Source organism: Pipistrellus kuhlii, unplaced genomic scaffold, assembly GCF_014108245.1.
Source record: "Pipistrellus kuhlii isolate mPipKuh1 unplaced genomic scaffold, mPipKuh1.p scaffold_m20_p_1, whole genome shotgun sequence".
NCBI lineage: Eukaryota > Metazoa > Chordata > Mammalia > Chiroptera > Vespertilionidae > Pipistrellus > Pipistrellus kuhlii.
In genome coordinates, this window is record NW_023425404.1 from 19346357 (window position 1) to 19369548 (window position 23192).

Sequence of the window (23192 nt, forward strand, 5' to 3'; positions counted from 1 at the left end):
GAGACATCGACCAGCTGCCTCCTACACACCGCCTACCGGGGATGTGCCCGCAAGCAATGTACATGCCCTTGACCAGAATCAAACCTGGGACCTTTCAGTCTGCAGGCAGACCCTCTATCCACTGAGCCAAACCGGTTTTGGCCTACAGGACTTTTAAAATGATAATATTATGTAATCAGCAGTTCTGTATTCCACCTAGGGAACTGGCTTCACTAGAGATTCCTAATCTTCAATGTCTACCAAATAGCATCCCTCCAGTCTCTAGCTGGACACTCAGCTGGACCTTCCAGCCTGCTCTACCACCACACCCTTTTACCTATATCATGCCTGTGCCATTCCTTGGCCACAGGGCACACTGTTCATCTCTGCCTTTGCATGCCTTTTTCCTCCGACTGGAAGTCCCTCTTTAGTGCCAACTGGTCCTTGCAACAGCAAATTCCAATCAGAACACTATGATTTCCGTTTCCCCTCCACCCCCCAAGTGACTGCTCTTATACTCTGTCCTCTCAGGGCACCAGTGTTAACCTCTTTCTGGCCTCTGTCATCTTCAGTATTGTTTTGCGAACAGGCACGTATTTTACTCATCCTTTCTACTACCTAGCCCTGGAGGATATGGCCTCCGTCTTGATGATGATCTCTCTCTACCTAACCCAACACAAGGCTTTGAATGGAGAGGGGGCTTAATCCATATTTGTTGTTAAATGAATCAATAAAAGAATTAATGAAACATATATATTAAAGGGCTTTTTAAAAAAATTTTAAATATATATTTTATTGATTTTTTTACAGAGAGGAAGGGAGAGGGATAGAGAGTTAGAAACATCGATGAGAGAGAATCATCAATCAGCTGCCTCTTGCACACCCCCTACTGGGGATGTGCCCGCAACTTAGGTACATGTCCTTGACTGGAATCGAACCTGGGACCTTTCAGTCTGCACGCCAACGCTCTATCCACTGAGCCAAACCGGTTTTGGCTTAAAAGGCTTTTAAATAAATCAGATATACTTTATATTTTACTGTCAGTAATAATATAGCCATAGAAAGAGATTTAATGTTTAAAATATTTAATTTGCCTTTTTATAAAATTTTTTACAAACATATCAAAGACACTTTGTTATAAAGCAAAAATGAACTTAGAAATTAATAAATAGAATATCTCTTCACTAGTCCACTAGGACACTGGCTAAATGTCCTGATATGTTACTCTAGTTACACAGAAGCCAGGGAGGTAAGTAAATGACAAAGCAAACTTAATTACAGCAATGGAATGTACCAGATTATTTAGGGACTGATGTTTGAGCGGACAGCGTTTTCATGACCAAGTCCAGTGTATCCCGAATCTTTACGTTGTTTTTTTCTATCAGGAAAGACTGTCTTCCGGACGATTTTTCTTCTGGTTCGAGGGGGAGAAGCGTATGGGGGTTGAACAGACATCGAGGCTGCCCCAAAATGCCAACTCTGTGGAAAGAATTATTGGTGTAGCTGAAGCAGTAAGGCCAAAGACTAAGGTGTGTATGGCTGTGGTTGTGTGCATACACACAGCTTTTTTTTTTTTTTTTTTTTTTTTTTTTTTTTTTTTTTTTAAGCATTCCCTGTTTCCCTGAGCCACTGTGGTCTTAAATATGGGTCAAAAACTCAGCCCCACACCAGATTTTGTACCAGTATTTCCCAAAGATGATTCTTCTAATGGAAAAACCTCAGTCTTATACAGTCTGCTACTCACTTGTCCAAACTAGAACTAGCTTAATGTCTAGCAATCTTTTCTAGTCTAACTGGGTGTTCCTCTGGAGAGGAAACAGGTGGAAAGGAGCAGGGTGGGCCGGAAGATGGAGCTTTCATCTTTGGTCAGCTTTTTGGCAGAGGCATGGTGTCTGAGCCCCTTCCCTTCCTGGCCCAACCTCGGGGCCCTCTCTTCTCGTTCCTTGGGCCACTTACATTGGCATGGGCACAGACTCCATCTTTTCTCTGTGCTCTTGCATCTGGGCTGGCAATCTGGTGCTGATTAGATTCTTTTTCTCAAAGATATTCTGAGCTTTTTCTCTGAGAGATGGCAGCAGGGTAGACATGACCGGGGAGCGCATGTGAATGGCTGTTTTAATCGCTGGGCGTTTTGCCATCATTCTCCTATGGGGGTAAAGGTGACATGTAGGTCATATCATCCTATTTTCTAGAAATATTCTTGAGCTTAGGAATGTCAGAAGGCCATACCGGAATTGTACAAATGTCATGCGTTTCTTTTCACCTCCTGATTCTTCATCCTCACGCTTCCTTCGAGGAATATTGAACATATTGGTACGAAAGAGCCTCCCTATTTCTTCCTCAATCTCTGAGAAATGTTGACGTCGAAAAACAATCCAAGCTACATATGTACAGAAAGTATAAAAGGACTACAACGGAAAATAGGCAAGAATCACAACCCAGAGCTATGGTATGGAAAACCCCCACCTGTCTATATAAAACTGCTAAATAGATGTAAACACAGACAATCCAATTTTTCAACATTCCTAAAAAACTGTGGGGAATTACACATTTACTAATCTCTGTAGGAGGAAAGTCAGACCAAAAATACAGTTTGTTAGCATCCTTTTGAAAAGGGGTATTCACTATCAATAAGCACCTGGCAAATGGCTATTAGTTATTGCTATCCTTCAAGTTTACAACAAAGAGAAAAGCCCCAAACGTAAGTGACTCACCTCAAAGAATTTCCAGTCTTTTTGTGTATTTGATATTTTCTCCCTGCAATATAACAGATCACAATTCTAGGTTGAGAGGGAAGCTCAAATGTTCAGTGATCTACACAAATCCTTATCTTCAAAAGGTCCCTTTGCAGGATTAATACCTGTTGCCCCAAGACTATTTAGGCACATAAGTGCTGGCAAGATACGTTGGTAATGAGTCCCAATGTGTTTTTCTCCAACTTTTTAGATTACCTAGATTGAAACTCCTGGAGTGTTTTATCCAAGGTTAATTGATACAAATTCAGGATAAACAAGCCAAGAAATGTATTCTTCCAAATGCTACTAGTGATGTGAGTGTGGGGTGGAGTGGAAATATGATGAAGAGGCAACATAAGGTGTTAGTAGGTATGGAAATAAAGCAACCAGAGGGTAAGTCTAAAATGAAGAAAAAGAAAAGAAATCATAAACAATGGTTATGGTGATTGGGTGCAATAAGAAGTGGAAAGATATCAGTATACCATACAAATATAATATATGCCTGGGGACAGCAGTGTGCTCTTCCTTCTGAATGAGACACTAGTGATTAATGGGCAGGGAGCTACACAGCGTGGAGACGATGGACAAAGGGACAATTCACATCCCAGGATGGAGCAGGATGGCATGAGATTTCATCACAATACTCAGAACAGAGTGCGACCTAACTTGTGAATTGCTTATTTCTTCAATTTTCCATTTAATATTTTCAGACCATAGTTGACCACGAGTAATGAAAATCTCAGAAAGTAAAACCACAGGTAAACTAATGTATAAACAAAACAAACAAACAAAAACAAAGAAAATGAGCCTGAACTGAAAATATATCAATATATTATAAACAACAATAAACTCAAGTCCTATTTGAGGAAGCCCTCACAGGTGGTGACAGAAGATCTGACTTTGGGTGGTGGGCACTCAGTATAATATATAGATCTTATAACATAGAAACATACACCTGAAACCTATCTGTTCATGTCACGCCAATAAATTTAAATAAATGAATGAATAAAAAAAGTAGCATAAATAAAGCAAAAAAAATAATTAAAAATTTTAAATATATTTTTATTGCTTTCAGAAACAGGGAGAGGGAAAAAGGAATAGAAACCTCAATGATGAGAGAGAATCATCGATTGGCTGCCTCCTACATGTTCCCTACTGGGCATCAAGGCTGAAATCCTGGCATGTGTCCTGACTGGGAATGGAACTTTGACCTCCTAGTTCATGAGTGGATGCTGAGCGACACCGGCCGGGCAAGACACTTTAAATTTTTAATTACTGTAGTGTATGAATTGTCATCCTTAGGTAAAAACTGCCTTCCCACAAACAGGGGAAGGGATACAAGCCTCACTAGCTTGTATCCACAACTGTTGTTGCATGAAAACAAGCAGGAAAAGGGCAGGGGACACACCCATCAAACACTGGCCCATCCCTCGGTCTCCCTTGCAAGGCAGCCCAGTGGCCTTTGTGTGGCAGCAGGAAGCCTTCCTAGTTGAGAGCAAGATTCCATTAATCTGACATATGCTGAGAGAAAAGACGTTTCTTGTTGTTAATCCTCACCTGGGGATATTTTTTCCATTGATTTTTTTAGAGAAGAGAAGGGGAGCAAGAGAGACACATTGACTGGTTGCATCTGGCACGTGCCCTGACAGGAGCCAGAGACAAACCTGCAATGCAGGTACATGCCCTTGGCTGGGAATCAAACCCAAGACCCTTGGGTCCCCAGGTTAACGCTCTAACTGGAGCAAACCAGCCAGGACTGAGAGAAGACATATTTAAACCCAAGCAGTGAGTAGATGGTTGTTGAAATATCAGCAGAGATTCTGGGATTCTTCCCATACTTTCCTTTCTCAAAAGGAACATCACGTGTTTTAGAAGCAGAGCCTCAGCTGAGCTCAATTATTCTGCACAACAAAAAAGGACCCTTTCTCCCGGGCACCGAAAGTCAAATTTAAGAATTTTAAGGATGTGGATATACAAACAGATGAAGCTGGAATGAAATCCTAAGTGTGCACTCACCTCCCGCAGCACATGTGATGCTTTTCGGGCATTCCCAAGCCCAGGACAAGGACACAGTACTTCTGTGCCAAGTTTTTCTGTGCCGCTTCTAACTTAGTTAAAACCAGTTCCATCTCTTTTTTCTCCACAAGGCCCCTGAAAAGAAAAAGATCATTTGGATTAATTTTGGCAAATGCCTACATTAATTAATGGAAAGCCAGAAGTATAAACTATTTTGAAGGAAATACAAGTGAATCCACACACCAGACAACCCTTTCATCTATTTTATTCAAGCTGTGGCAGAGGTCCTCAAAGTCCTTTGATATTTTGGTATTTATCACTGTCATCAGCATCTCAGATTTATGGTGAATTTTCACTTATAAAAAAAATATTTTTTATTTATTTCAGAGAGGAAAGACAGAGAGAGAGAGAGGGGAGGGGGGAGAGGGAGAAGCGACATCAGTGATGACAGACTCATTGATAGGCTGCCTTCTACACACTCTATACTGAGGATCGAGCCTGCAGCCCAGGCATGTGCTGGGAATCAAACCATGACCTAGTTCATAGGTCGATTCTCAACCATTGAACCATGTCAGCCAGTTTCAACTTTTTATAGATTTTTTTTCTTTTTAAAATATATTTTATTGGTTTTTTACAGAGAGGAAGGGAGAGGGAGAGAGAGCCAGAAACATCGATGAGAGAGAGACACAGACCAGCTGCCTCCTGCACACCCCCTACCAGGGATGTGCCCGCAACCAATACACATGCCCTTGACCGGAATCGAACCTGGGACCCTTCACTCCGCTCTATCCACTGCGGTTTCGGCTTTTTATAGATTCTTTATACTTTATGCGGTATATCCTTAACTTTATACACAGGCAGTCCTAATTTATCCCACTTCCCTGCCGTTTTGCTAAAATGTGAAGACTGCCACCTGAGCTTCCCTGGGTTCCTGATGTCACTCACTGCCAAGGGCTGGGGCTCAATGTGAGCCTATTCGCACCTCTGTGTTTGCTCGGCAAGCATCTGTGGAACTTTGGCAATAATTACAATAACCTTTCTTCCCCTTGAAAACATATCCCAGTTTGAACTGAATTGCAGATGAACTTTAAGGCAGCCTGTTCTTAGGTTGCAGCATGTCTGGAGCATGTTAGAAGTTTTTGCAATGGATGGACCTTCAGAACATTATGCTAAGTGAATAAGTCAGTCAGAAAAAAGCTAAGAACCATATGATTTCACTTATACATGGGATATAAAATTGAAACTCATGAGCATAAACAGCAGTGTGGTCACTGCCAGAGAGGAGATAGAGGGAGAAGGGGGGCCCAAAATAAGATGACAGGAGATTTGACTTTGGGTGTGGGCACACAGTGCAATATACAGATCTTATAACATAGAAGCCCACACCTGAAACTTACATGTTCATATTGACTAATAGCACCCCAATCAACTTAATGAATAAAATAAAATAAGATAAAATAAAATAGTTCTTGCAGTATAGAAGGGAACAATATTGCCCGCAACATATTCCAATGACTGCTATTGAAAACATGTCATTAACTTTTTTCTTTAAAATTTTTTAAATTGATTTCAGAGAGGAAGGGAGAGGGAGAGAGAGAAACATCTATCGTCTGCCGTCTGCATGGCCTGAGCCTGAAACCGGGCATGTGCCCTGACAGGAATCAAACCAGTGGCCTCGTGGTTCATGGGTTGCCAATCAATCATTGAACCATACCAGCCGGGCAGCATTTTTCTTGCCTTTTAATTTTCAGAAAGATTTAAACCAAATTTCCCATAACCCAACACACATTCCCGCAAGCACCAGACAGCCATCGCTGTGCCTGCCTGCCTGTGTCCTTCCATAGTCCCCACCCTCGCCATCCACCCCTGCTTTGCCAGAGCTGCCACTAGCTAAAATTCTTTTGTTTTTGTAAACAAAATAAAGCAAACAACAGTCAAGAAAGACCTGAAGACTTTTAGGCCAATGGTTCTCAAGTTTTAATATATGTAAGAATCGCCTGGGGTTTCTTACTAAAAGTGCAGATTCCCAAAGCCACCCCCTCTCAAAGATTCGGGCTCAGTAAGTTGGGGTAGAATCTGACATTTAAAACAAGCCCAGGTATAACCCTCTGGGGGAAAAGTTTGATAATAATTTCAAGCGCCATACAATTGATCATAAACTTTGATCCAATAATCTCTCCCGAAATTTTTTTTAATCTTCCAAAATTAGGGGGAAAATTTAATGCATAAAGATATTCAATACAGGGAGTGGGGAGTAATTGGGAAATAAGGACACATATGTAATACCTTAATCAATAAAGAAAATTTTAAAAAGATATTCAATTACAATCATTATTTATCTTTTATCAGAAAAACTAGAAGTTTCCAAAATATATAATATATATATAGCCAGGTACTTAATATAGCATTTAACTTAATGTGTGACTCCTGTGAAATTTAAGCCACGCACCAGAGTTTGTACCCTTAACCACTAAACCGTACTGTCTCTTAAGAGGTAAATCAGTAAGTCAATATAACATATATTAGATTGATGAAATGTTATGCCACCATTAAAAATTGTAACTAAGGCCCAGCCAGTGGTTGAGCATCCGCCCATGAACCAGGAGGTCACTGGTTTGCTTCCCAGTCAGGGCACATGCACGGGTTTTGGGCTCAACCTCCAGTTGGGGGCGTGCAGGAAGCAGCCAATCCATGGTTCTCTCTCTTCATTGATGTTTATATATCTCCCTCTCCCTTCCTCGCAGTGATATAAGGTAGGCTTGAAATCAATAATAATATATTTTTAAAATTATAATTATAAAGACTGTAATAACAAAAAAGACTTATGACATGATGTTTAAAACTGCATACATTAAAATAACTGCATACATAAGTGTGCCTTTGTTCAGAAACTATATGTCTGACGGTGGAGTAGAGGTACAGTGACCACTGAATCACAGAGATATCTTAAGACTCAAAAATGAAGCAGGCAAGTCCATTCATTATAATAGAATTTACTACAGGGTACGTTACTTGCAAGGGACAAAATTGGGGCAGACAGGCAATCCAGTGGTCTAGGTCTGCATAGCAAACTCTGCCATCAGACAGCTATTACAGCCAATATCCTATAGTATAGATGGAATACTAATGACTGGCGAGACGAAGAATGCAGTACAAGCCAGAAACCATATCTCCTGGTGGGTACTTGCTTAGAATTGATGCCAACATTGAGTTTGATATTTATCTCAGTTGCTATATCATTCTGGCCATTTACTGACAGAAACCTTTATAATTACATTGTGTGAGTTTACAGGCACAGCTAATCATTAACTGAGGCTTTAGTGCTGGTGGAAAATAATTAGGTCAGAGTTCTCAGCATGGAAACTTGAAGAGAAACAAAAGCTGGGATACAGAGATGGAGTCAGTTTTGTTCACATCAACATCTATCCACTGTAATTCCCAATTATAAGTGGATGAACTGTGGAAAAGCCAGCAGAGTTGGTTGGTAGCAGGTGGTGGGCACTTTGCACACTGGTTTGAGCAGACTTTGGAGTTAGGCAGGCCTGGGTTCTAATGTCACCAATTTCAGGATATGCCCACTATTTAACCTTTCTGAGCCATAGTTTCTTCTTCTTCTGTAAAATGCAGATAAAGCTTCTTCTTCTGGAAATAGGGGTTTTGATCATCTAAAACCAACAAAGGTATCTTTGCTATCCTTCCACCTCCCTTTCTGCTCTTCTCTCACAGTTTGGCCTTTCTTCCAAGTGCCAAGCACTAGGTTAAGATAATATGCATTATTACTCAAGCCTGCAGGGGAAGACAGTTAGGGGAGGAAAGTTGGGGGCAACAGGGCCTGCAGGGAAGAGCAGTTGGGGGAGACCCAGGACTGCAAGGGAGAGCAGGTTGGCGGGGAGGACCCAGGCCTGCAGGGGAAGGCAGATGGGGGTGACCAGTCCTGCAGAGGAGAGAAGTTGGGGGCAAAGAGGCTAGCAGGGGAGTGATTAGGGGATGATCGGGCTGGCAGGCAAAAATGGTTAGGGGCCATCAGGAAGGCAGGCAGGTGAACAGCTGGGAGCCAGCAGTCCTGGATTGTAAGAGGGACATCCCTCAAAGGGTCCCAGATTGGAGAAGGTGCAGGCTGGGCTGAGGGACACTCCCCACTCTGTGCACGAATTCGTGAACCAGACTTCTAGTTTCAATGATAATAAGTAAAGCAACAGACTACTGTAAGCCTGAAAATGAAGTTACCATAATTTTTTCAGGATCACACCATAGAATCAATGATTTGAAGTCTTATTTATTTATTTGAGAATATGTTTATTAAAGCTGGGGACAGAAAATCAGAGGAAGATCTTAAGCTAGCAGAGGCAAAATCATAGCAACAGGAGGAGCCTAGGCGGAGCTGCCCTGACTGTTTGGAAACATGAGGAAGGTGAGCCTCGGTGAAGCTGCCTTGGCTTTTTGGAAGGAAAGTCACGGAGGTGAAAAAAGTGAGCCAGCTGGGCTAATGGGCTCAGGAAACAAGTTATAGAGGCAAAAGAAGGACCCCTGGAGACAGGCTCAGGGAGTTAGCCCAGGTGAGTTGTTGCTGCTCGCTGCTCCCCTACTTGCAATCTCCTGAGAACCCTGGAAGCTTAGGAGAAAGAAAGGGAAAATACACACCTGAGAAAAGAAGGTTGGAAGAAGGCACGGGCATGCTCAAAAGATAATGCACTTGTTCTTTATCATTCTGTAACTGAGTCCTTCTAAGAAAGCCTACCTTATACCACTGTGTTTGAATAAGTCTTAACTAAAAAACCTTTCTTCTGTTACCTATTTCCATAAATTAAGAAATGAAACAAATATCTGCCATACTAACAACATTCCTCAGAATTAGGAGAGGAAACACCTTACACCACATAAGCTAACATGCCACCAAAGTCCAGAGAGTTTCTGTTTGGGAATAGTAAGACGCCTCAGCCATTCTGAGCCCACAGTCGGCGTGAGCCCCTTTGCTGGCTCCCACAGAAGCACTTTCTGATCTCTGGATGCCCTGCTCTGAAAAGCAGATCTGAAATGACATGGATGTTGCATATTATGATGGCTTAAATGGAGCAGTAGTGTGTGAGTTATTTATTTGGTTCTTTACAAAGCTGCTGTTCAGATATATGTATCTATCCATCAAATCAGACTGCTTGGTTGTATACAAGGATTTTGCATTTGAAAATATCCTGCAGCGATAGGTTACTGACTCTGCCAGCATTCCCAACAGCTAAATCACCGGGTTGGGTCCACATGCACTGGCAAAGGGCAGGCTGGGCACTTGGAAAGTTCCATGGCTTTGGAAAGGTCACCAAGCCCGAGAGGCATTGTTCTGCTCTGGATTCTGAGTTCCAGATTCTTTCCGTGTGTGTTGTTCTGAGTCACCTTTGTCTAACACAGTTAAATTCTTCACATGCAGCCTAAGAAATTTTGTGGGGGTTTTTTCCCCCTGTGATATGAAATGCTATTTTTGTTAAATTTTAAAAATATATTTTATTGATTTTTTACAGAGAGGAAGGGAGAGGGATAGAGAGTTAGAAACATTTATGAGAGAGAAACAGATCAGCTGCCTCCTGCACACTCCCTACGGGGTATGTGCCTGCAACCAAGGTACATGCTCTTGACCAGAATCAAACCTGGGACCCTTGAGTCCACAGGCCAACACTCTGTCCACTGAGCCAAACCAGTTAGGGTTAAGTCTGTTCAATTTTTTAATGCTTAGTTTTTTGTTTTTTCCTCTTGTTTTGTTTTTCATATATTTTGTTAATTTTTAACAGAGAGGAATGGAGAGGGATAGAGGCTTAGAAATATCGATGAGAGAGAAACATTGATCAGCTGCCTTCTGCACACACACACACACACACACTGGGGATGTGCCCGCACAAACTGGTTTTGGCTAATGCTTAGTTTTTTACTAGTCACTTACAAACCTTTTAGCAAGAACTTTGTAAGCATAAAAAAGCATACACATAATATTTATATCTATACTGTCCAATATGGTATCCATGAAGTTACATGTGGCTAAAGAAAACTTACTGTGGTTAATCTAAATTGAGATATGTTTTATATATAAAGTAGATACCAAATTTCAAAGACTTATTAAAAAAATAGTAAATCACCAGGACCAGTTTGGCTCAGTGGATAGAGCGTCGGCCTGCAGACTGAAAGGTCCCGGGTTCGATTCCGGGCGGGGGCATGTACCTTGGTTGCGGGCACATCCCCAGTAGGGGGTGTGCAAGAGGCAGCTGATCGATGATTCTCTCTCATTGATGTTTCTAACTCTCTATCTCTCTCTTCCTCTCTGTGAAAAATCAATAAAATATATTTAAAAAAATAAAAATTAAATTAAAAAATAGTAAATCACTTCATTGATAACTACCTAATATTGACTGAATATTATAATAATATTTTGGGGTCATTGAATTAAATAAAATATATTAAAATTAATTTCACTTGTATGTGTCAGTCTGCAGACTGAAGGGTCCTGGGTTCAATTGAGTCAAGAGCACATTCCTGGATTGTGGACTTGATCACCAGCAGGGGGCATGCAGGAGGCAGCTGATCAAGATTCTCTCTCATCATTGAGTTTCTATCTCTCTCTCTTCCTCTCTGAAATCAATAAAAATATGTTTTAAAAAATAAAAATATGGCTACTAGAAACTTTTAATTTCATATGTGGCTCTAATTATATTCCTATTGGGCGTGCTAGTCTATATTATTTGGAATTTTTTTTAATTTATTTTTTATTTTTAAAATATATTTTATTGATTCTTTACAGAGAAGGGAGAGAGATAGAGAGCTAGAAACATCAATGAGAGAGAAACATAGATCAGCTGCCTTGGACACACTCCCTACTTGGTATGTGCCTGCAACCAAGGTAAATGCCCTTGACCAGAATTGAACCTGGGACCCTTGAGTCCGCAGGCTGATGCTCTATCCACTGAGCCAAACCGGTTAGGGCTGGAATTTTTTTCCCCACCAGAATATCCATTGGGTGAGTTATCCAGTGAACTTTAAAAACTGGTGAGCTCCTCTCATGTAAAATGTTTTAGTTTACCACAAAGATTTAAAATTTTCCATCACCTCTTCACCACAAACAAAAGTTCATTTTAATACTGGTAAAACTCTAAAGCACATCACAAAATACAGCTTACACCATATAGCTTTTGGGCTTCTTTTCCAGTGAGTTTTTTTCCAAGAAATGAGATAAATAGTACAATAATGCCATGAGGAAATTATCAAGATTCTTATTCCTATGGGAGATGAAAATAAAAGGTATTAGCACTAACATATTTCAAACATAGGTTTCTCAAAAACATATATGAAGGCCGCATAATAAGTAGAAATACATGTTATCATATCTACCATATAATTACTTCCCCATTTAAAATTCTATTAAATGTAAGAAATCTATTGAAGATGTAAGAAATCTGATTTTTCAAATAAGGCTTTTTGGAAGGTCAGACATGAAATTATAATTCTGCTAATTGATAACTTAAATTGATGCTTTGCTTATCAATTATTTTTAAATTTTAAAAAGTTTTTATTACACAAGTAATATTTCCCCATTGTTTTAAAAAAGATACACCTATGTAGCAAGTAAAAAGTTCTCTCCTCTTACCCCTCTGTCACCATCCTATTCAAGTCGGTTATGAATCCTTACCTGTGGAGAGCGTCCGGGAAGGCACATGGGCATTTCTTTAAATTGTCAGCTGAATCGAGGGCGGTAGGCAAAGCCACGCCCTGGAAACATGCTCTGCCAAAAGGCAGAAGTGTTGTCAGCTTGGTCTTCACTTCTGCCCAGGTGCCAGGGAGTGGGTTTTACTATTTAAATCCAGCCAAGCACCAGTATTGAATATGACTCAAGCCCACCCAAGAATGTAAATAATCTCGTTTGTCTTGACTTTTAATAAAACTTCCTGGTATTTGGGGTATAAAATAAACAAGCCGTATGGGTTCTGGGTCACTGTCTCTCCATCAGAAGAGGGCAGTGGTCCATCCAGTCCCATCTTTTTCCTTCTATCTCTGTGTCTATCTTTTTCTTCCATTTTTCTCAACCCCCAGCTTCCCCTACTCAGGAACTGGACCGCTCTCTAGCAGGCTGGACGTGGAAAAGAAATATTTACACTTCCCTAACTTCCTAAAGCAAGCATGTCAAACTCAATGGCAAATCGGGCCAAATAAACAAAGTTTAAGTTTATGTGAGTGTTAAAAAAAAAACCAAAAGCTTCGCCAAAACCGTTTTTGGCTCAGTGGATAGAGCATTGGCTGAAAGGTCCCAGGTTTGATTCCGGTCAAGGACACATCCCCAGTAGGGGGTGTGCAGGAGGCAGCTGATCCATGTTTCTAACTCTCTAATCCTCTCTCTTCCTCTCTGTAAAATATCAATGAAATATATATTTTTTAAAAAGCTTCAATGTTCATAGAAACGTTAGTTTATTTTGATAGAGACATGCTCAATACAAAGGGCTGAAATAAATGAGTAATCATTAAAATAATACATTTTAATAAAAATTAATATGTTTTCTTGAACATTAACTTACCAGACTCTTTAATAACTGCACAAATTAATAAGCATAATGCAAATAAACCTATTTTTCTTGTTCTCCTAAAGCAAAATATTTCCTGTTGCCCACACCAAACAAGTCAGTCAGTACAAGACTAATGACATGGTTGCCGAAACCAGTTTGGCTCAGTGGATAGAGCGTAGGCCTGCGGACTGAAGGGTCCTGGGTTCGATTCCGGTCAGGGGCATGTACCTTAGTTGTGGGCATACAGTAGGGGGTGTGCAAGAGGCAGCTGATCGATGACTCTCTCTCATCAATGTTTCTAACTATCTGTCTCCCTTCTTCTCTGTAAAAATTCAATAAAATATATTAATTCTAAGAATGTTTTTCTCTCACATTGATGTCTCCCTTCCTCTCTGTAAAAAAATCAATTAAAAAAATATATATATAATTGTAGATATTACTGCAGTGATTTTGCAAGTGACCATAGCTCTGGGTAACTTGCTAGGTGAAATTGCTAAGACACACTATATATGCATATTAAAGTTTCATAAGTCTTGCTCTCGAAAAAGATTGCACTGATTTACAATCCTTTCTCATTTGTTTTTATATTAGAAGTCACTGTTTTCTTTCTAAATATTCTTACAAGACTTTTACTGCCTCCTTTCCAACCCCAAAAGGGCATGTTTTCTTTAACTATATCTTGAGAGCTGGATGAAGGTAAGCATTGCAGGTTTTCCCCAGGATATTAATAACTACCTGTCTTGGGTTGGGTCCTCCCAGAAACCAACCCGAAGGCAGAAAGATTTGAGAGTAAGCAGTTTACTTGGGAAGAGCAACTCAGGAAACATCAGCATATTCATCTCCCAACATGCTCTCCGCCTCCCTTGCCCGGAGACTTTATTGTGGGCTCCTATGCCTTCTGGCATCCTCTCTTTGGCCTGGTTCATGAGAGGATGGCATGCATAGAGACAGCCCCATGGCCTTTCTCCAAAAATCAAATTTGTCATCATTTATCAAATATAATCCTATATAATAAAAGCATAATATGCTAATTAGACCAGACAGTCGAATGACCTTCCAGACGAAGCCAAGGCTGTGAGGGAAGCCCAGGACCCAGGTCCTTGCCAGAAGCCAGAGGGAAGCTGGTATCAGCAGCTGGGGGAAGGAAGGCTTACTCTTGCACGAATTTCGTGCATCGGGCCTCTAGTTTCTTTATAATAAAGGATAAAAGATCTAAAATGTCTCATAAGCATTACATACCTCATAAAAGATGAAAAGGCACAGACCCGCTGCATCTCGCTCTCTTGTAGCAAAAGCAAAGCAACAACTACAAAAAAGAAGAGGGACAATTGAAAGAAGAACAAAGAGCTGCCTTAGAGGGTCACACCAGGTAAGACATAGGATGAGGAAGCAGTTACTCACACTTGACATCATTCAGTGTAACGTTGCCCTGCAGACCTCGTTTCTCTAAGGCTTGAGGTGACTTAGCCTCTCTGGAAGCAAGTCTTTTATCTGTCAACCTGTTTAGAATATAACAGTCTCCAGTAGTGCTTTGAAAGGTTTTAGTTGATTTTAATCTATCCTGAGGTACATGAGGCTTTTACTATTAAGTATCAAGAGCCTAGTTCTCAAGCTTGGTTTTGTTTAAGGGAAGATTATTTTCAGATTTTAAAAAAAGCTAAAAGTTGCCCAGCCGATGCGGCTCAGTGGCTGAATGTCAACCCATGAACCAAGAGGTCATGGTTTGATTCCCAGTCAGGCACATACCAGGTTGCCGGCTCCATCCCCAATAGGGGGCATGCAGGAGACAGCCAATCAATAATTCTCTCTTTATTGATGTTTCTATCTCTCTCACTTCCTCTCTCTGAAATCAATAAAAATGTATTTTTAAAAATAAAATAAAAAGTGCCCTAACTGATTTGGCTCAATAGATAGAGTGTCGGCCTTCGGACTCAAGGGTCCCAGGTTCGATTCCGGTCAAGGCCATGTACCTTGCTTGAGGGCACATATCCAGTAGGGCGTGTGCAGGAGGCAGCTGATCAATGTTTCTCTCTCATTGATGTTTTTAACTCTCTATCCTTCTCCCTTCTTCTCTGTAAAAAAAATCAATAAAATATATATTTTTAAATAATAATAAAATAAAATAAAAAGCTAGGCAAATTATTACAGGGATACATTTATAGGGACTATTGAAACTACCATCACAATTATAAAATAGTGCATTCTCTTTACTTGATGGGTATTTGCATTTCAGTGTAGGAGAAGGGGAGTGATATTCAGGTTTGTAAAGGCTTACTTAACCCATTCTGCTGAGAGGTGCTATGACGGCTGGGAAATTAAGATACCTCTCTGAAGCATCAATTTCAGCAAAGTGAACAGCTTTGCCTCTCCTTCCTTTTTCCTTGGGTTCTACTGCAGGTGTAAAACTGTGACAGAAATGAGAAAATTAGGAACTTAACCTTTGCCCAGGGAAAACTAATCATATCATGACCGTAGCTATTGTAACCTTAGGACTAGGATATGTTGTGAGTGGGCCTAAAGGGAATTTGAGGCACAGCAGTACTCAGCTTATGCATTTACATATGGAACAACCATCTAGAAAAAGATTAAAATTTCAATCTTTATATTCAGCCTCTACATATCAGCACCTTCAAAATACTGAAACACATGAAACATTTCCATATGAAAATGTAGCCACTTCACATGAAACGAAGCTCATGATAAGTTTGGAGGAGGATTTTAATGTATTGAGTACCCTTTTCTCAGTTTCATCTAGAATCTGGTCCTACAATTCAAAGTTTCTTGCCTTCTTAGTTTGCTTGAGATAATTTGAGACTAGAGAGCCCTAAAATAAAAGTTTTTGAAAGAATACATTTGTGACTATCATGTAGATCAAACCTATGAACCAAGTCAAACAAACTCAGAATTATAAAATAAAGTTTTGGAGTGAGAGGATATCCTCAAGCTCACCTGGTTCGTGGCTGGCACTGATGGAGAGGACCAAGGTGCAGAGAATCTGACCCAGGTCTCATGGTTTGAAATGTGCAGCAGCCTGTGCCTGCCCTTAGCCAATAGCCGGCATTCACTGCTAAGTCCTTATTCTCTGACCTCTGGACATGCCTTCCCCATTTCACACTTGCCCCGGTTCTCTAGCTCCCTGATGAAACAGGTTTCTTGGTGAGTGCCCTCCCAGCTCTAAAGGTAGCCTATGCTCTCAGTGCAGTTGGAATCACTGAAAACCATCACTAGTAATCATTTGTTTTCGTCCTTTGAACTGTACCTGATTGACTCCTAACCCTCAGGAGGTAGTTCTGTACCCTCCTATGGCCTCCGCAGCCTCCCCCTCAACCTGACAACCCATTTAGAATCTGGTCCTTTCACAACTGCATTTTGTTAATGTTTTCCCAATATTACACAATAATCATGTTGGTTCCCTTTGCCCTGAAATAAATGAGAGGGAGAAAAAAATCATATTTTCTCTGCAGAACCCATCACTAAAATGCAGAAGGCTGGCCCACTCTTGGCTTCCATACAAGTTGGAGCTCGTCAGTGATGAGTTAGTAGTCTTCTCTTAGGCCATAATGACAAACAAGACTAGTCCAAGGCTTCCAGAGGCGTAGTTCCCCTGCTGTGTGTCCTCAGAGGAGTCAATGACTTTGGCAAAGGCTCATACAAGCTACTGGTTCTCTCCCAGCTGGGAGGAGGGGCACTTGAGACAAGAGGGATAGGAGTGCTGACACTGTGTCAGAGGGAAGCATGCCTCACAAGCCAACCTAGATGTGGCCTGTAAATAAAGGTATTCCCTCTTTAACAAATAAGAAATGGGCATGCATACTGACGAATTATGCAACACCATCTAGACTGATTGGCCAGATTATTATGATCTCTGTATGCATAATAATCTAGCCACTCAGTGTATATCCTATATAATAAAAGGCTAATATATAAGTTGTCCCCTTGAGCAGGAGTTTGACCAGCAGGCAGGCCAGCCAACTACCATGTCACCTCCTCCTGGTCAAGCTGGCCGGACCCCACCCATGCACGAATTCATGCACTGGACCTCTCTCTCTCTCTCTCTCTCTCTCTCTCTCTCTCTCTCTCTCTCTCTCTCTCTCTCTCACACTCTCACACACACACACACACACACACACACACACACACACACACACAGTGTGGCCAGATTTTGTGTTCAGAGATCATAATAATCTGGCCACTCACATGTATTCCTCACAAGGCATTATTATTTCATCTTATAGGTGAGAGACTGATATTAGCAGGACTAAGTAACTTGACAACTTGACTGATACCTAGTAAGCAGGAGAGCTAGGAAATGAACCCAGGTCTCCCTGCAAACCACTCTTTACCGTCTCTTCCTTGACTGCCTGTTAAGAAACAAAGACCACTCTTTCCCTGTCTGTTACTGTGAATCCATTTCTTGCATGGAGGTTATGGGTATCCTGTTGTATTCTGTGGGATAGGTATCTCCCTCAGGGTATAATCTGAAAAGGTAAGGCAAGCTCTGCCGGTGAAGAGGGTGCTAGGTCTTCTCTGAAGGGTAAGACTTCCAGTGTCACTCATCCAGGAAAGAGGCCAGGAAATGCCAGGTGGGGAAGAGATTGGGGAACCTCTTCTCCTAATTTGAACTTGAAAATACCTAGAAGTCTGCAAGCTCTTGTTGGCTAGCAGGTGTAAAAGGTGGCCTGCCCCATGTGGAAGGAGACTTATACCAAGGGAAAGATTTCCAGTTAGGATGTGAATGCCCCTTAGACCAAGCTGTTACTTTGCAAAGCAAATTATCTGGGTTCATGAAACTCCAAATTTTCCTCCTTGCCTCTGGCTGCTCTTTCTTAAGTCTCCGAAAGCCCCCTTTCCCAATTGTGTCCCCTAAATTGAAAGCCTATCTTAGGGTTCCATTTGGTTACTCTCTTCAATTCCTCTGAGTCATTTAATCTACTCAATTAATACCAATAACTCACAAATTTATATTTATAGTTCAGATCTTTCTGCAGACATATAAACTGACACACCTGCCTATTGGACACCTTTGCTTGGGCATCCTACAGACACCTCAGACTCTATGTCCAAACTGAACTCATTCCTCTTTAACTTGTATTCACTATTGCTGTCTCCATCTCAGCAAAGAGGTACCACCACCTGCCCAGGTGTCCAAGGCAGAAAATGTGTCATCCTTAATTCCTCTACCATTCTTAAACCCTCACAGTCCACTAACCATTCAATTCTTTGGTATTTTTCCAATTTCTCTACTTCCCTCTCTTCTCTCTGCTGCAATCTTAATTTTAGCTAGCAGCATCTATTAACTAAGTTTCTGCAATTGGTGGTTGTTTTTTTAATCCTCACCTGAGGATTTTTTTAAATTGACTTTTAGAGAGGATGAAAGGGAGGGAGGGAGACATCTATATGAGAGAGAGATATCGATTGGTTGCCTCCCTCAGAGCCCTAACTGTGGAGCTTGGGGTCCTGAAACCCAGGTACGTGCCCTTGACCAGGAATGGAACCCGAGATCCTTTGGTGTTCAAACCGATCCTCTAACCACTTAGCATGCCAGTCAGAGCAATTGCTTCTTTTTCTAATTTTTTAAATTAAAATTTTTTTTTTTTTTTTTTTTACTGATTGTATTGAGGAAGGGAGAGGGAGGAAGAAACATAGATGTGAAACACCAATTGGTTGCCTCCTGTACGAGCCCAGACTGGAGATGAAACCTGAAACCTGGACATGTGCCCTGACCGGAAATGGAACTAACAACCTTTCCGTGTCTGTGATGATTTCAACCAACTGAGCCATGCTGGCTGGGCTGCAATTCCTTCTCAGTTGATCTCCCTGCCTCCAGTCTTGCCTCCCTCCAAACTATTTTCCATGCTGCAGGCTGAGTCATTTTCCTAAGATGTAGTTCTAATAACAGGCTACTGCCCTGCTTAAAACTCTTTGACGGCTCCCCCGAATCCTCTGAATAAATTTCAACTTCTTCGGCATGGTATGCAAGACCTTTCCTGATCTTGCCTTGGTCTCCTCTATCTCTTTGACACTTGGAACTCTACACCCAGCCTGCTGAACTACCTGCACTCCCAGACATGCCCCACGCCCTCTCAAGAATGGGCTTTTGCACGTTCCTTCTGCCTAGAATGCACTCTCTTCCTCCCCAACCCAACCTCCCTTTGCCTTGTCAATTCCTGCCCCTTCTCAGCCCTTGGCTTGGCTAGCCCCTCCTCCAGGAAGCCTTCCTTTGACTTGTCTAATCATTCTTCCTCTTTGGCTAGCTCTAGAGGGAGTCTGACTCTCCTTTCCCCTGCAAGTCATCCCCCCCTCCCTCCTTGGTTTGCTGCAGCACTGTCTTGTCTCCCTAGTTCTAATCTCACCCCTCCATGCTACCGTGGGAGAGGGCTAGAGCATAGATGCAGTGCAGTCCTGTACGTTCAGCAGAGACTCGTGGAGCAATACCCAACAGAACTAAGTCTGAGAGCAGTGACCTTCTGCCTCTGCAGCATCTGCCCTTACCACTGCCCCTCTCAACCTCCTCTGCCTCTGCCCTGTCTCACCACCATGCCCTGAGGTGGCCTGTCTCTGGAAAAAAGGCCCTCTCTCGAGTCCTCTCTGACTTCAAACCTACATTCTAACTTGTGATGGGATATGCATACGTAGACTTTAACAGAGAATCAGGACCTATATTACCATCAAATCCAAGCACTAACTCTGACCTAAACACAATGTTCTCTTTCCTCTTCCCCAGCATTATCCTAGCAGCTGGACTCCCAAGGTGACCCTGACATTGAGGTCTGCCACACAGAGTTGCTTTACCACAAAGTAGCCCCACGACAAAAGAGCTGCCCTCCCATCTATTCCCCATGATGTCCTTTCCCCATCTTTCCTAACTGGCCCCAATTTGTAGATTCCACAGAGTCCATAGTTTGGGATTTGTTTGTTTAACTTTTTAAATTGAGATATAACTTACAGGAAGTAAAGTATATAACTCTGAAGTGGACAGATGGATGAATTTTTTTACTATGTATATATACCCATGTAACCATTACCCAGAAGATTCTCTTGTGCCTTCTCTCCAGCCCTTGCTAGTTGATAACTCCCCAAAGCTGATGGTTATTCTGACATCTATCATTACAGTTATTTTTTTTTTATTAACTTCAAAGAGGAAAGGAAAGGGAGAGCGTGATAGAAACATCAATGATGAGAGAGAATCATTGTTTGACTGCCTTCTGCACACCCCCAACTGGGGATCCAGCCTGCAACCATGGCATGTGCCTTGACTGGGCATCAAACCATGACTCCTGGGTCATAGAGCAAAGCTCAACCACTGAGCCATGCCAGCTGGGCCATTATAGGTTTTCTTTCGGTCTATTTGAAACTCATATGTAAGTACAAGCATATTTACATTTTTGTGTCTAGCCTTTTTTGTTCAACATTGTGCATGTAATCTCCCTTTCAAAGCAACCATCCCATGTATATTCTCCAAAATTAGTGGAAATCAATCAAGCTATTTTCAAATAATAATTTGGTAATAAATGAAAAGAAACTTTCATTTATGAATATGAATATTTTGTGAATAAGAAAGTCGGTGTAAAACTGCTATCTGTAATTTATTAGTAGGCTTGAATGGAAAATAAGATATGTAATTAGTTTTTAAAAATAATACTAATTCTGCTCTAGCCAGTTTGGCTCAGTGGATAGAGTGTCAGCCTGTGGATTGAAGGATGCTCCATCTCTGGTGCTGCTCGGGGTACATGTGGGAGACAACAACACATCAATGTGTCTCTCTCTGTGTGTGTCTCCCTTCCTCCCTACCACTCTCTCAAAAATTCAATGGAAAAATATCCTCAGATGAGGACAAATAAAAAAATTGTTTTTAAGTAATGCTTATATGAGAATTAGTTTAAAAATACTACAATTTTATTTAACTTATAAAGAAGGTCAGTAAGTAAAAAGTATTGTCCAACAAAAATTTTCTGAGATATCTGAGGACAAACTGAAATCACTGCTTTGGAAATGACTAATTACTCAAATCCTGAAATAGATACTCAATGAAATATAAAAGTTTGATTATGATTCTAATGTACTGCTTAGTCTTTAAATTGTTTGTTTAATTAGCATTAAATATAATGTAACTATAAGTTACATCTGCTTAGCCAACACCTTTCCTGGCCTCCAGCCTCATTTGTCAAACAGTCTAAAACACGTATCCATGTGAACATGTCAAACACATCACAATTTTACCTCTTTCAGTCTGCATATGGGTAATGGGCAATCCCAGCCACCCAATTACTCAAACCAGATATCTGGGGGTCAGTCTAAACACCTAATTCTCCCTCTCCCTTCACACCCAGGTACCACATTCTATCAATTCTACGCAAATATCTTTAAAATATTTCTTAGTCCTGCGCCCATCTCTCTATTGCTACCAACATGGACTTAGTCCTGACTGACTGTTTCTACCTGTGTAACTATTTGTAATCCTCCTACAACTAGCCTTCTAATTGATCCCCTGCCTCTAGTCTTCCTGTGCTTGAATCTAATTGGTTTATTGAAAAGCAAATATTTGGTGAATGTCTATTTTGAGAAATTCTGTAAATGGCTCTAGAGTCAGGAAGATAAGTAAGATAGTGCCTATCATTGAACGGGGTTTACAGCATATATTTATTTTATTCTCTATACCCTTCTGTATTGTTTGAATTTTTTATTTTTACTCCAAGCACATATAATTTTTTATAAAAAGTGATAATAAAATTTTATTAAAATTTACCTTCTGAATTCAAGAGTTTTGCTTTCATCTCTCCAGTACCACATGCCTAATCGCAATCCCATCTGTTGTAAAATAAAATGATTGCAGCAAAAAACAATGAAAAGTTCAATTTACAATCCACGTCTCACAATAACATTTAACAGTAATTCCATGAGTTGCTTTATGTAGAATCTTAAAGTGGGGTGTGTGTGTGTGTGTGTGTGTGTGTGTGTGTTTTACATGAAGTCCGGATTTCCTCCTCCCTGCTTGTTTCAATGTGGTTTCCATGGGAAGCAGGGGGAGTTACAGAACTTGGTCTGCGCGGTCTCCAGGCCCCTCCTAGCCATCAGCCCGTTAACTGGGACTCGGACCACAGCGCAGGGAGGCCCGGGACGCCCTGTAACGGGTGCGGAGCTGGACACTCCCCGGAGGAGCCGGCAGAGGGCCAGGGCCCCGCAGCCCCGGAGCTGCGCCCCGGCCTCCCGCCCCCGCCCGGGCCGCCCGGGCCCAGGAGGCTGTGTGCGGAGGGGAGCGGTGGAACCTGCACCAACACCCCAACCTGCGCGGCCGGGCCGCACTCACTGGGTTTGTCCCCGCAGCCGCCACGCCCGCCTCCCGGAGTCCGCCCGCCGGGCCCGGGCCGGGGCGGCCGCTGGGGGGCGGCGGGGCGGCGGGGCGGCCGCTGGGGGGCGGCGGGGCGGCAGGGCGGCCGCTGGGAGGCGGCGGGGCGGCGGGGCGGGCGGCCGGGGCGGGGCGGCCTCCACGCCGCCGGCGGGACAGGCGGCCCGGGCGCACTCACTTCGTGCCGCAGAACTCCCTGCGCGTCCAGACGCTTCTTCTTCGGCAGCTCCTCCCGCACCTGAGCCATGGCCTCATTCTGTCCGCCTCAGGCGTCGCCGGGCAACCGGCCGGAAGGCGGGCGCGCGGGCGGCCGCGGGGCGGGCGGTGCTGCCGCGCGGGGCGGGCGGGGGCGGCCTGGGCTCCGGCGCCCGGGCCGCGGCGTCGCCGGGGCCCTAACGTCAGCCCCTCCTGTGACAGAGCCGGTGCCGGGCGGGGCGGAGGTTAGGGATGGGTGTGGGGGGAGTTGTATTCCGTGAGGAACTGACTCCTTCACTGGATTGTGTGTAATCGGAATAACTGGACTCACTTCCACTTCGCTTTGTTCCAGACTTCAAGTTCAAGCCCAGGGGGCCAGGCGGGTTGGCG

General features: G+C 42.4%; 1 protein-coding gene across 5 annotated transcripts; it reads right to left on the minus strand.

The window, feature by feature from the left end:
* Positions 1–1047: 1047 nt before the first annotated feature.
* On the minus strand, positions 1048–22957 carry PPP1R36 (protein phosphatase 1 regulatory subunit 36). 5 transcript variants are annotated; one of them, XM_036434447.2, is made up of 11 exons: positions 22786–22957; positions 22008–22069; positions 15586–15666; positions 14663–14760; positions 14501–14567; positions 11885–11983; positions 4731–4865; positions 2694–2736; positions 2212–2387; positions 1936–2127; positions 1048–1458 (listed from the first exon to the last, which is right to left on the minus strand). In XM_036434447.2, the coding sequence occupies exons 1-11, from the start codon at positions 22852–22854 to the stop codon at positions 1278–1280; spliced, it is 1203 nt and encodes a 400-aa protein (XP_036290340.1). In that variant the 5' UTR covers positions 22855–22957; the 3' UTR covers positions 1048–1277. The 5 variants fall into 5 exon arrangements, with proteins under 5 accessions (XP_036290340.1, XP_036290333.1, XP_036290347.1 ...); XM_036434440.2 differs by having other exon boundaries at positions 1936–2124; positions 2209–2387; positions 22786–22950; XM_036434454.2 differs by lacking the exon at positions 22008–22069 and having other exon boundaries at positions 1936–2124; positions 2209–2387; positions 22786–22955.
* Between the last annotated feature and the right edge of the window lie 235 nt (positions 22958–23192).